Below are 14,816 nucleotides of genomic sequence, written 5' to 3' on the forward strand. Positions count from 1 at the left end.
CAACACCATCCAGGACAAAGCAGCCCACTTGATTGCTCCCCCTTCCACAAACATTTGAATCCACCGCCACCGACGCACAGCGACAGCTGTGTGTACCATCTACAAGATGCACTGCAGCAACTCACCAAGGCTCCTTAGGCAGCACCTTCCAAACCCACGACCACTACCATCTAGAAGGACAAGAGCAGGAGACACCTGGGAACCCCACCACCTGGAGGTTCCTCTCCAAGTCACTCACCGCTCTAACTTGGAAATATATCGCCGTTCCTTCACTGTCGCTGGGTCAAAATCCTGGAACTTCCTCCCTAACATCACAGTGGGTGTACCTGCACCTCAAGGACTGCAGCGGTTCAAGAAGGCGGTTCACCACCATCTTCTGAAGGGCAACTAGGGATGGGCAACAAATGCTGGCCTGGCCCTGCGAAAAGGAACTCACCCCAACCCCCTGTGGCGGGATCCCCGGTGACTGTTTGGGAGAGCGATGATAAACTGGCATAGACTTCGACAGAGCCGGAAGATCCCATTGCCGGCCAAGGACAAGCCACCCATTCTGCTGGAAAACCCGCCATGGTGGCGGGGCCAGAAAACCTGGGCCTTGTCTGCCAAAATGCTCGTTTTCTACCGAGCTGCCACACTTTCGACAGGCAGCGGGGTCACGGGATGGCGTGGGAGGTCAGGTGGGGTCATGGGGAGGAAAGGAAAGTGGAAGCCACCCAATTGTATTCATGTTTTTTCTTTTTCTTAAATAGTTGATTTCCAATTAAGGGGCACTGTCTGTGTGGAGTCTGCATGTTCATTAGCGGGGCCAGTCCACCTACCCTGCACATCTTTGGGTTGTGGGGGTGAGACCCACGCAGACACGGGAAGAATGTGCAAACTCCACACGGACAGGGACCCGGGGCGGGATCGAACCCGGGTCCACAGCGCCGTGAGGCAGCAGTGCTAACCACTGTGCCAAAATGCCACCCCGATTTTATTTGCGTTTGACGGGAAAAACTCGGATTTTCTAGAGAGCACAAGGCTTGGGGCGGGATTTTACGGGCGTGGCAGCGGAGATGGTCCCTGATTGGCTGGCAGTGGGACCTCCTGACCCTGCCGCTGCTAACGGGGTTTCCCTTGGAATGCACACCTCACTATGAGGAAACGCGCGGCGGTGGTGTGCTGTGGGCAGGGCCGGTAGATCCCGCCGGTGTGAATGGCCCACAAAATTCCACCCTACTGTTGATATCCCTGCCCTGTCCCAGCAGGGGAAAGACTGAGAAATCACAACATTGAAACGAGGGGTGGCAGCTCTGTCTTGAACATCATCCCAGTGGGCTGACACGTGATGTTTCTCTAATGTTGCTCCTTAACCACAATGCCTTGGAGATCAATCTCCAATTCTTTGAAGGCATCAGGATCGTACTGGAGGGCTGGCAACTCCTAATTGAAACCGCGAAGGTAATTATGTTTATTTTGTAAATAATAATCTTTATTGTCACAAGTGGGCTTACATTAACACTGCAATGAAGTTACTGTGAAAATCCTCCAGTCGCCACATTCCGGCGCCTGTTCGGGGGCACAGAGGGAGAATTCAGAATGTCCAATTCTCCTCACAGCACGTCTTTCGGGACTTGTGGGAGGAAACCGGAGCGCCCGGAGGAAACCCACGCAGACACGGGGAGAACGTGCAGACTCCGCACAGACAGTGACCCAAGCCGGGAATCAAACCCGGGTCCCTGGCGCTGTGCACCAACAGTGCTAACCACTGTGCTACCGTAAATAGGAAAACATTGAAACAAAATAAAACCTGAATCGTATCTGCTTGGTTTAAACCTGGAGCGAATTATATAACTCAATATATTTGAAGAGTTATTTGTCTCTACAACTAAATCAGCTGACCTCCTGTACATCCCCAATTTTGAACGCTCCACCATTGATTGTTGTACTTACAGTAGCCTGATCCCTAAAAGCCATCCATAAACCTCTCCGTCTCGCCTCCTCCTTTGAGAGACTTGATTTGTTTCATAGAATCATAGAATTTACAGTGCAGAAGGAGGCCATTGGGCCCATCGAGTCTGCACCGACTCTTGGAAAGAGCACCCTACCCAAGGTCCACACCTCCACCCTATCCCCATAACCCAGTAACCCCACCCAACACTAAGGGCAATTTTGGCCACTATGGGCAATTTAGCATAGCCAATCGACCTAACCCGCACATCTTTGGACTGTGGGAGGAAACCGGAGCACCCGGAGGAAACCCACGCACACACGGGGAGGATGTGCAGACTCCGCACAGACAGTGACCCAAGCCGGAATCGGACCTGGGACCCTGGAGCTGTGAAGCATTTGTGCTATCCACAATGCTACCGTGCTGCCCCTGTTTCCGTGGTAGGTGAAGGAAATATATTTATTCGTCAGTCTTCACTGGATAAGCAAAACATTATTGACTTACTCCATTTAATTTTATAATTTTAAAACATCTGTGAGCAGTTCCATTGGGGGCTTGTATGAAGTCTCATATTTGATACACACTTTTACCATCACACCATAAATTTCCCCTTAGTTGTGGGGATTGGGCAGGGTTATGGGAATCAGTCAGGGGAGTGGGCCTAGGTCGTAGGCCTAAATTGCAAAAATAAAATCCTACTCGTTTAAATGAAAATCGAAAATCGCTTAGTGTCACAAGTAGGCTTCAAATGAAGTTACTGTGAAAAACCCCTAGTCGCCACATTCCGGCGCCTGTTCGGGGAGGCTGGTACGGGAATATTGTGAACGTGGAAGCCATTGCTTTTGTTCCCCGCTCCAAACACTGTTCCCTGGCTACCGACTCAATCCCTCTCCCTGACAACCGTCTGAGATTAAGCCAGAGTGTTCGCCGCCTCGGTCTCACATTTGATGCTGGGGTGACCTTCCGACCTTACAGAATTCCGACAGTGCAGACTGAGGCCATTCAGTCATCGAATCAGCACCGACCCCCTGAAAGAACACCCGACCTTGGCCCACACCCCTGACTGATTCCCATGACCCTGCCCAATCCCCACAACTAAGGGGCAATTTATCACAGCCAATCTACCTAACCTGCACATCTTTGAACTGGGGGAGGAAGCCGGAGCACCCGGAGGAAACCCACGCAGACACGGGGAGAACGTGTAAACTCCATCCACACAGACAGTGACCCAAGGCCAGGATTGAACCAGGGACTCCGATGCTGTGAGGTATCAATGCTAACCACTGTGCACCGATTATATATCCATAATACCACTAAGGCCGCCTAGTTCCACATCCGTAACTTCCCCCGACTTTGCATCGTCTCGGCTCATAGATCCAAGAAAAGTTACGTTGCCGAAAGAGGCCCATTGTGCCTGCGCCGGCCAAGAAAGATAAAATAGAAACTAGCCACTAATTTGATTTGATTTGATTTGATTTATTATTGTCACATGTATCAGTATACAGTGAAAAGTATTGTTTCTTGCATGCTGTACAAACAATGCACCGTCCATTGGGAAGGAAGGAGAGACTGCAGAATATAATGTTACAGTTATAGCAAGATGTAGAGAAAAGATCAACTTAATACGAGGTAGGTCCATTCAAAAGTCTGATGGCAGTAGGGAAGAAGCTGTTCTCGAGTCGGTTGGTACGTGACCTCACATTTTGGTATCTTTTTCCTGACGGAAGAAGGTGGAAGAGAGTATGGCTGGGGTGCGAGGGGTCCTTGATAATGCTGGCTGCCTTTCCGAGGCAGCGGGAATTTTAGATAGAGTCAATGGATGGGAGGCTGGTTTGCGTGATGGACTGGGCGACATTCACAACCTATTGTAGTTTCCTGTGGTCTTGGGCAGAGCAGGCTCCATACCAAGCTGTGATACAACCAGAAAGAATGCTTTCTATGGTAAATCTGTAGAAGTTGGTGAGGGTCGTAGCTGGCATGCCAAATTTCCTTAGTCTTCTGAGAAAGTAGAGTCGTTGGTGGGCTTTCGTGACTATAGTGTCGGCACGGGGGGACCAGGACAAGCTGTTGGTGATCTGTACACCTAAAAACTTGAAGCTCTCGACCCTTTCTACTTCGTTCCCATTGATGTAGACAGGGGCATATTCTCCACTACGCTTCCTGAAGTCGATGACAATCTCCTTCATTTTGTTGACATTGAAGGAGAGATTATTGTCGTTGCACCAGTTCACCAGATTCCCTATCTCATTCCTGTACTCTGTCTCATCATTGTTTGAAATCCGACCCACTACGGTGGTGTCATCAGCAAATTTGAAAATCGAGTTGGTGGGGAATTTGACCACACAGTCATAGGTGTACAAGGAGTATAGTACGGGGCTGAGGACACAGCCTCGTGGGGCACCGATGTGGAGGATGATCGTGGAGGAGGTGTTGTTGCCTATCCTTACTGATTGTGGCCTGTGGGTTAGAAAGTTCAGGATCCAGTCGCAGAGGGAGGAGCCGAGGCCAAGGCCACGGAGTTTGGAGATGAGTTTCGTAGGAATGATGGTGTTGAAGGCTGAGCTGTAGTGGATAAAATAGGAGTCTGACATAGGTGTCTTTGTTATCTAGGTGTTCCAGGATAGAGTGCAGGACCATGGAGATGGCATCTGCTGTGGACCTGTTGCAGCGGTAGGTGAACTGTAGTGGACCAAGGCAATCCGGGAGGCTGGAGTTGATTCGGGCCATGACTAACCTTTCGAAGCACTTCATGATGATGGATGTCAGAGTCACTGGACGATAGTCATTAAGGCACGCTGCTTGACTTTCTTCTGATACAGGGATGATGGTCGTCTTCTTGAAGCAGATAGGGACCTGATTGTTGTAAAGAGAGGTTGAAGATGTCTGCGAATACCCCCGCCAGCTGATCCGCGCAAGACCCGAGTGCTCGTCCGGGTACCCCACCTGGGCCAGTGGCTTTCCGGGGGTTGACCTTCGAGAAGGCTGCTCTGATGTCTGCAGTGGTGATCTCAGATACAAGTTCATCCGCGGCTTCTGGGGTGGAGGGCTCGCTCTCGCTGACCTCTTGTTCAAAGCGGGCATAGAATGCGTTGAGCTCATCAGGGAGGGGTGCGTTGGAGCCGACGATATCACATGCCTTCATCTTGTAGCCCGTTATGTCTTGCAGACCTTGCCAAAGACGGCGGGGATCCGTGTGGCTAGCCTGGGACTCGAGCTTGGTCCGGGACTGCCTTTTGGCATCTCTGATGGATTTCTTTAGATCATATCTGGCTTTCTTGTCGAGGTCAGGGTCGCCTGACTTGAACGCCTCAGACCGAGACTTCAGCAAGCAGTGAATATCCCTGTTCATCCGGGGTTTCCGGTTGGGAAACACGCGGATTTGCTTCTTTGGCACACAGTCTTCTACACACTTACTAATGAAGACAGTTACTGTAGTGGTGTACCCGTTCAGACTGGTCGCAGAGTTTTTAAATACTGACCAGTCCACCGACTAAGCAGTCCCGTCGGAGATGATCCGATTCCTCAGACCAACAATGCACGACTTTCTCCGACGGATTCTCCCGCTTCACTTTTTGCTTCTCAGCCGGGAGCAGGAGCAGAGCCTTGTGGTCAGATTTGCCAAAGTGTGGGCGGGCGATAGAGCAGTCGGCATGTTTGATATTTGTGTAGCAGTGGTCCAGGATGTTTGGGCCTCTGGTGGAACAGGTGACGTGTTGGTGGTAACTTGGTAGTACGCTCTTGAGCTTGGCCTGATTGAAGTCCCCCAGCTCCAATGAACAAGGCCTCGGGATGTTTCATTTCAAGGCTATTTGTGGTGGTGAATATTTCGTCCAGTGCGATTTTCACGTCCGCATGGGGTGGGATGTAAACTGCCGTCAGGGTAACGGAGCTGAACTCCCGCGGAAGGTAGTAAGGGCGGCATTTTAGCGTCAGGTATTCTAGATCCGGGGAGCAGAAACTCGCCAGTGTTGCTACATCTAGGCACCAAGAGATGTTGATTAGGAGGCAGACCCCACCGCCCCTTGTCTTCCCTGTGGCCGCCGGTATGGTCCATTCGGTGGATTGAGAAGCCCTCTGGTTGTAGGGCACAGTCCGGTGAAGCAGGGGTGAGCCATGTCTCCGTGAAACAGAGCACACAGCAGTCCCTTAGGTCTCTTTGAAAAGTGAGTCTGGCTTTAAGTTCGTCCAGCTTGTTTTCTAGAGATTGGACATTAGCTGGGAGTAAGCTGGGCAGAGGGGCTTTGGGGGCTGCGTTGTTTCACTCTCACCTGCAGGTCTGCACGTTTTCCCACGCTTCCTGGAGTGACGGCTTCTTTTCGAGCCTGGGAGACGGTGAGAGTACGCAGTGTTCAGGGAATAGTTGTGTCCAATGAGGTTATTCACTCTGGTCGGTGTGTGGATGGAGGATTTATTGCCTTGCTTGCGGTTCCTGCGTCGGTAGGTGGGTCTGCGCGGTCGAGCGTTCCGGGTCGCTGTCGGGCTGCGGTTTGTCTTCGCAGGTCACAGCCCTTCAGATGCAGATCCAGGTACCTTTTAAATGAGTTGAATATTCCAGCCTCAACCACCAACATAGGCCGGGAATCCCAGACACCCACCACGTTCTGGGTGAAAACGCACCCCCCCCCCCCCCCCCCCCCCCCATCCACCCCTCCCCCGCCATGTCCCCTCTAGTCCTTCCACCAATCATCTTAAATCTGTCCCCTTGGCAATTGACCCCTCAGCTTGGGAAACAAGTCTTTCCTGTCTACCCTATCCAGCGCCCCTCATAATTCTGTACCTCAATTTGGTCACCCCCTCAGTCTCCTCTGTTCTCAGGGCCTAGCCAATCTCTCCTCATAGCTGACAACATTCTTGTAAATCTCCTCTGCCCTCTCTCCAGAGTAATTATGTCCTTCCATAGAATTCGCAGCCCATTGAGATTGCACCGACCCACCCTAGGTCCACTCCCTGCCCTATCCTCGTAGCCCCACCTAACCTGCACATCTTTGGACTGTGACGTGGTGACCAAAACGGTACACAAAATTCAGCTGTGGCCTAACCAGCGTTTTATACAGTTCCAGCAATAAATCCCTGCTTTTGTATTCAATACCTCGCCCAGTAATGGAAAGAATGTCATATACTTCCAAATTCTTCTCCCAAAAGGTTGTGAATCTGTGGAATTCATCCAATGCCAGTGCTTATGTAGTTACCTTGTATATGTTGTGTTGCCCTATTATGTATTTTCTTTTATTCCCTTTTCTTCTCATGTACTTAATGATCTGTTGAGCTGCTCGCAGAAAAATACTTTTCACTGTACCTCGGTACCCGTGACAATAAACAAATCCCAATCCCAGAGTGCGGTGGATGCTGGGACAGTGAGTAAATTTCGGGAGAAGTTAGACAGATTTTTAATTGGTAATGGGTTGAAAGGTGATGGATAACGGGCAGGACGGTGGAGTTAAGACCAGGATGAGGTCAGGCATCACTGCTGCCTCACGTCGCCGAGGTCCCAGGTTCGATCCCGGCACTGGGTCACTGTTCATTCTCCCCATGTTTGCGTGGGTCTCACCCCCACAACCCAAAGATGCGCAGGGTAGGTGGATTGCCTAAATTGCCCTTTAATTTAAAAAAAAATGAATTGGGTATATTAACCTTCTTGACCACCTTGTCCACCTCTCCTGTCACCTTCAGGGATCTGTGGACATGCAATTCAAAGTCTCTCTCACTTCCTCAAGCCCTCTCAATACCTTCCCGTCTATTGAGTATTTTGCCAGCTTTGTTTGCCCTCCTCACACTTTTCTGGATCGAATTCCATTTTCCACTTCTCTGCCCATTCAACCAAACCATTGATATAATTCTGGAGTCAACAACTATCCTCTTCACTGTCAATTACATGGTCATTTTTTTGTGTCATCTGCCAATCAAGCGGGGGGTGGGGGGCTGCCTTGTCCTGGATGATGTTGAGCGTCTTGAGTGTTGTTGGAGCTGCGCTCATCCAGGAAAGTGGAGAGTATTCCCTTTTGGCCCTTCGAGCCTGCTCCACCATTCATCACGATCATGGCTCATCATCCAACTCAATAGCCTAATCCAGCTTTCTCCCCATAGCCTTTGATCCCATTCTCCCCGAGTGCTATATCCAGCCGCTTCCACAGGCTCACCACTCTTTGTGTGACGAAATGTCTCCTCATCTCTGTCTGAAATGGTTTACCCTCAATCCTCAGGCTGTGACCCCTGGTTCTGGACACACCCATCATTGGTAACATCTTCCCTGCATCTACCCTGTCTAGTCCTATAAGACCATAAGACATAGGAGTGGAAGTAAGGCCATTCGGCCCATCGAGTCCACTCCACCATTCAATCATGGCTGATTTCAACTCCATTTACCCGCTCTCTCTCCATAGCCCTTAATTCCTCGAGAAATCAGCGCAGAAGGAGGCCATTCGGCCCATTGCGTCTGCACCGACACTCTGAAAGAGCCCGCAACCTGGCCCACTTCCCTGCCCTATCCCTGTAATTCTTTAACCCCACCTAATCTACACATCTTTGGACACAAAGGGACAATTTAGCATGGCCAATCAACCTAACCTGCACATCTTTGGACTATGGGGGGAAACCCACGCAGACACGGAGAGAACGTGCAAATTCCACACAGACAGTCATTGACTTAGACCAGGCCTTTGAGATTGGCCAATTGGAGTTCCCTGATTAGTGGGCCAATCAGTGAACCTATTCTTCGTAGGTAACATGGAGTGTCAGATCCTCTGTCCTCCCAGTGCAGACAGCTGAATACACATGGTCTTACTGCTGTTGCTTTTGTCAATAAAAGAGATTCTGATGAAAGGGCTTCTGCCTTTGTGGACTTATTACAGTCACCCAAGGCTGGAATTGAACCGAGGCAGCAGATTTAACCACTGTGCCACCATGCTGCTGGAAGGAGAAATATATATTGTTCAAACTGAATCCTTCCACTCAGGAGTGACCTGAGGAAGGAGCAGCGCTGCGAAAGCTAGTGATTTGAAACAAACCTGTTGGACTTTAATCTGGTGTTGTAAGACTTCTAACTGTGCTCACCCCAGTCCAACGCCGGCATCTCCACATCATGACTTTTAACGGAGGCATAGATTTGAGGTAAGGGGCAGGAGATTTAGAGGGGATTTGAGGAAAAAAAAAATTCACGCAGAGGGTGGTGGGGATCTGGAACTCACTGTCTGAAAGGGTGGTGGAGGCGGGAACTCTTACAACTATTAAGAAGCTTTTAGATGAGCATTTGAAACGTCACAGCATACAAGGCAGCGGACCACGTGCTGGAAAATGGTATTAGAAAAGGTAGGTGGTTAGAGCGGCACGTTGGCGCAGTGCTATCTCGTGGCGCTGAGGGCTCAGGTTCTCCACTGGCGAGGGGGGTTTCCTGACACTGGGAAACACCCCATTGACCGGCCAGCGTAGCAGAGAATCCCGCCACTGTCGGAGCAGAAACGTGGCAGAGCGCGGCGGAGAATCCCACCCATTATCCAAATTCATTATCAACTGAATTTAAATTCCACCTGCTGTCCCGTGCCAGCCTCCCCGAACAGGCGCCTGAATGTGGCGACTAGGGGCTTTTCACAGTAACTTCATTTGAAGCCGACTTGTGACAATAAGCGATTTTCATTTTTCATTCTGTCCTGGCGGGATTCGAACCGCCGCCACAGCCAGAGAACTAGCATAATCCCTGCAGGGGCAACACGCAGTGCGCCACACTATTGTTGGTGACGTCATGCCATTGAACAGTGTAATGTTGTCAGAGGCAAGCGGGCTCGGGCGCTCGCCTTTCGTGTGTATCCGTCCCTCCCTCTGTCTCGGAGAGGGCTCCGGAGGCTTTCGGTTCGCAGTGACGTCAGGGACGGGGGGGGAGGGGGAGAGAGAAGGAGGTTTCGACCTGCTCTCCGAAGAGGACAAGGGGCTCTTCGGGGAGGGGGGGGGGCGGGGCTCTTCGGGGAGGGGGGGCGGGGCTCTTCGGGGAGGGGGGGCGGGGCTCTTCGGGGAGGGGGGGGCAAGGCTCTTCGGGGAGGGGGGGGCGGGGGCTCTTCGGGGAGGGGGGCGGGGCTCTTCGGGGAGGGGGGGGCGGGGGCTCTTTGGGGAGGGGGGCGGGGCTCTTTGGGGGGGGCTCTTTGGGGGGGCGGGGCTCTTTGGGGGGGGAGGGGCTCTTCGGGGAGGGGGGGCTTTTCGTGGAGAGGGGCGGGGCTCTTCTGGGAGGGGGGCGGGTCTCTTCGGGGAGAGGGGGGGCGGGGCTCTTCGGGGAGAGGGGGGCGGGGGCTCTTCGGCAGCCCGCTTCGGGGCTTTCCGGCGTCGGCGTCGTGCGCCTCGGGTGTTTCCGGCCACGGCGACGTACGCTTCGGGGGGGTTCCCGGCCACGCTCGTGAACCTCCGTGAGCTTACCCCCCCCTTCCCTCCGCCTCCTGCACCACCACCTCCTGCTGCTGCCCCGCGTTCGCGGCGTCCGCCATGTTGTGAAGGGTTGTTTCGCTCTTCCCCACCCGCCCCCACACCTCTCCTCCTCCTCGGTCAGTGTTGTTGTCTAATGGAGAGACACCCGGGGGTCGGATCCGCACAGAAAAGCACCGAGAAAACACCCGCCAATACCAAAACGCTCAAACAGTAACAACAGAACCGTTTATTTCCTATCTCTGAGAGAGAGTCAATGGAGGGGAGGGGAGAGAGGGAGAGAGAGAGAGAATAATCCCAGTGCCCGGTGGTAATTTTCCGTTTAAAAAAAGAGGGGGGGGGGGGGAAGAAAACAAACTTTCTGAGGAAAAAAAAAGGGAGAGAGCGAGAGAGAAAGAAAATAGCCTCTCGACAGAACAACCCCCCCCCCTCAAAAAAAAAGAGCACAAACAACACCAACCCCACGAAAGGTCGAGTGAAAAAACATCTTTTTCCTCCCGTGTCTGTCCCAACATTTCTCTTTTCGATATATAATATACAAAAATACCCCCCCCCCCCCGCACAGCAACAACAAATTGTCCAACAAGAGGGGTGGGGGATGGGTCCTTTCTCTCTCTCTCTCTCTCTCTGTGTGAAGGGACCACACACTCCTTGGAAGCTGAAGGTAGAGGAATGTATCTGTGTGTAACTTTACAAAAAAGAATGACATTTTCTTTGCTGTCTCTGATCTAGGGGGTTAGGGTTTTGAGGCCTCTGCATGCTTTTAGGTGGACCGCAATGTGACTTGACTGTTGTGTCTTTTTGATGCACAGCAGCAGGGCCTATTCCTGTGTGCTTATTAATCAATTCCATTAATGACTTCTTAAATCAAAATCATCATTCCCCCCCCCCCCCCCCCCCCACCCCACTCTCTCATAACCCTCGAATAAAATGCAGCCCGCTTAAGATGAACTAAGACCCCCCAGCCTTGTGTAGGAAGACAGAAACACTTTTATCATTTCTTTTAACGGTACCCCGATGTGATTTTCTTTTTAAACATGCATTTTTTCTTTTTAAAAATGAGGGGCGGCGCAGTGGGTTAGCCGTGCTGCCTCACGGCGCCGAGGTCCCAGGTTTGATCCCGGCTCGGGGTCACTGCCCGTGTGGAGTTTGCACATTCTCCCGGAGTTTGCGTGGGTCGGCCTCGCCCCCCCCCCCCCCCCCCACCAACCCAAAGATAGGTGGATTGGCCACGCTAAATTGCCCCTAAATTGGAACAAATGAATTGGGTACTCTAAATTTAATTTTTTTAAAAAAATGACTGCACAACCCTATTCACAAATAGCTGCCCCAAGATTTGTTCCCCCCCCCTCCTCTTTTAGGTTCGGTCCTTTTAAAAGCTGCTGGTACCCCCATATTTAAAAATAAAAATCGCCGCCCCTCTTGTACTTGTCATCCTGCGCAACCCTTTTCACAAATAGCTGCCCCAAGATTTGTTCATTCCCCCCTTCGTGGGTAGCACAAGTGGATAGCACTGTGGCTTCACAGCACCAGGGTCCCAGGTTCGATTCCCCCTGGGTCACTGTCTGTGCGGAGTCTGCACGTTCTCCCTGTGTCTGCGTGGGTTTCCTCCGGGTGCTCCGGTTTCCTCCACAGTCCAAAAATGTGCAGGTTAGGTGGATTGGCCATGATAAATTGCCCTTAGTGACCAAAAATAGGTTACAAGGGGTTATTGGGTTACGGGGATAGAGTGGAAGGGAGGGCTTAAGTGGGTCGGTGCAGACTCGATGGGCCGAATTGCCTTCTAAACTCTATGTTCCATGTTCTCATTTTCGTTTCAGTTCCATCCTTTCAAAAGCTGTTGGTACACCACATTTAAAAAAAAATAATCACACCCCTCTTGTACATCTGCGCAACCCTTTTCACAAATAACAGCTGCCCCCCTCCATAAAATTTGTTCATTTCCCCCCCCCCCCCCCATTTTCGTTTCAGTTCCATCCTTTCAAAAGCTGTTTGTACCCCCACATTTAAAAAAAGAATCATCACCTCCCCTCGTTTTGTACTTGTCATTGACAAACGTTCATATCGTATCCTTTCCCCGCATTGTTTTGGACCAGAAAAGAAAAGGATATGCCAAATTGCAGCTCATTTAATTCTTTTTCGCTGCCTCCAGCACTGACTAACTGACTGACCCCTTGTGCATTTTCATTTATAGTCCTCATTTTAGTGTGCAAGGTCAGAACACATCATTGTCATTAGGATTTCAATAAAGTGTAGTGATGGACGTGTCAAATTTACAAGATGTAATGTCCATTTGAACTGAAACACTGAACAACACAGTTATGGATTTCACCCTTCTAAATTCTTAAGTATGTAGGCCGTGGGTTTATAAGTAAATGCGATACCTAGTGACTTACCGATTTGACACGAATAGCAAGAGCAATTTGAGAAAAATTGGAGGTTTTCAGACAACAGGCATATCAGAACAATATTGAAATGTTGTCTTAAGCCTATTTTTTTTCAATGGTATACCAGTATAATATGTTACCCTACTGACAATGCTGCAATAGGTACGAAGGGAGTTAGTCATTGCAGAGTGAACTCATTTTAGAGTTAGTTAGGGATCAAAGTGCTGATATAGTTGAGCACTGCCTTTATTCTAAATTGCTCTTCCATAAACAAAGCAGGTACTTTATCTTTACCCTGGAGCAAAATAACACTTTCTCCCGGATGTTAGCAAAATCATTTACATGTTTTAAATTGGATCTCAAAATAAATTTTGTTTAAAAGTGAAGCCCATTCACTGGGGTGAGTACGGACTTGGAAGATCTCAAATTGAGATCACGTGTAGACACAGGTTTTTAACTAGGACCGAACAGTTATCACTTGTTGCTGAACCAAAAAATATTTTGTTCCAGATGTTCAGAAGCGTCATTGTGTATGGGATAACATAGAACCTAGCTAGAAATTTGCTGGACACGAGAGGATGGCGATTTGTAAACAGACTAGATACTTCATGGGGATTAGCCACTTTTAAAAAATCATTTAATTATTTCAAATTGGTTTTAAAGTTCCTCAACTTATTATGGAGTCACTGAAGAGCAGGATTTGGGATTAACTGAAGAGCAGGACTTGGGATTATTACTGTATCCTAACATGTTGTATTATTGGGAATGATAAACAGATCCTAGATGCTCCCGGATATGAGGATAAATGACCACCCGTGCCAATCTTTGCAGATGCTTTGAGCAGCGTTGATAGAGTTCAGTAAAAAGTCTCCAATTATTTGCAAAGCAGTGTGTGCAAGGATAACTGGAAATAGTGTTTGGGATATGTAAAATCTGTTTGTGAGAGAGAATTAAATAATAAAGTAGTTATTCGCATTAGCTATTTATCCCATTTACAAATCACCATCCTATCATGTTGATAAAGCTTTAAAAATTTTTTTAGAGTACCCAACTCATTGTTTCCAATTAAGGGGCAATTTAGTGTGGCCAATCCACCTACCCAGCACATCTTTGGGTTGTGGGGGTGAAGCCACGGGGCAGCAGGGTGGCGCAGTGGTTAGCACTGCTGTCTCACGGCGCCAAGGTTCGATCCCGGCTCTGGGTCACTGTCTGTGTGGAGTTTGCACATTCTCCCCATGTTTGCGTTGGTTTCGCCCCCACAACCCAAAATTGTGTAAGTTAGGTGGATTGGCCACACTAAATTGTCCCTTAATTGGGAAAAAATGAATTGGGTACTCTCCAAATTTAAAAAAAAAAGCAATGCTAACCACTGTACTGCCCTTGATAAAACTTATTAACTTCTGGAGTATAATTTCATAGTTAGGAATAAAGTTCTTTACATTGTTCTTTAAGCAGAGGAGACATCGGAGTTATTTTAATCAATGGGGAAGGCAGTGCAGAAAGCTTGTGTATCAGTGGGGCAAAAAATAAATTGTGCCAATTTATTGAGATCCCAGTTTTTGGCACAAGTCAATGTTGAGCAGTGCCGAAAAATTGAGATTAGTAACTCAATCTGGTTCGCCCACACCACATCAGCTGATGGTGTCATAGCTAGTTTGCAATGGGAGCTTAAGGATTGGATTGGATTTGTTTATTGTCACGTGTACTGAGGTGCAGTGAAAAGTAAGACAGTGGAAAATAACTTGGAATTGGTGAAGGATACGAAAGACTTCTCATCGTTATGATCAATCAAGTTTTGGCCCTGAACCCGATGAACTTGCCCATTGGCCCAGTCGGTAAACGCAGCATGCAAAACTGAAGACCTCAGTTGGCACTATAGTACGTACCCCTGCTCGGAGGAGAAATCGGTCAGATTGCTGTTGGAAGTACACCTGCCTGTGAATGTAGCTGAGGAGAGGATTGGATTCTGTTGTTGTGCCTGTATTATGGAAAAATCTGCCAACATTCTCACATGTATAGCAACTCCTTTGAAGGAGAGACTGGAGGTTACCCACAGAGCCGTGTTGCACTAGGACTGTGATGCAATATCTTGCGAA

The 14,816-nt window shown here is 49.5% G+C and overlaps 1 protein-coding gene across 2 annotated transcripts in view; it reads left to right on the plus strand.

The window, feature by feature from the left end:
• The first annotated feature begins 10,378 nt into the window (after positions 1-10,378).
• The window catches only part of zc3h4 (zinc finger CCCH-type containing 4), a 74,857-nt gene continuing 70,419 nt past the window's right edge, over positions 10,379-14,816 (plus strand). The window contains exon 1 of one of the 2 annotated variants that reach the window (XM_072490318.1): positions 10,379-10,546. In XM_072490318.1, coding sequence (XP_072346419.1) covers positions 10,470-10,546 — 77 coding nt within the window. In that variant the 5' untranslated portion in view covers positions 10,379-10,469. Of the gene's footprint in view, positions 10,547-10,936; positions 10,998-14,816 lie in introns of those variants that run through there. The other variant, XM_072490319.1, reaches the window with a different exon arrangement.

The sequence above is a fragment of the Scyliorhinus torazame genome, chromosome 25, assembly GCF_047496885.1.
Source record: "Scyliorhinus torazame isolate Kashiwa2021f chromosome 25, sScyTor2.1, whole genome shotgun sequence".
Classification (NCBI taxonomy): domain Eukaryota; kingdom Metazoa; phylum Chordata; class Chondrichthyes; order Carcharhiniformes; family Scyliorhinidae; genus Scyliorhinus; species Scyliorhinus torazame.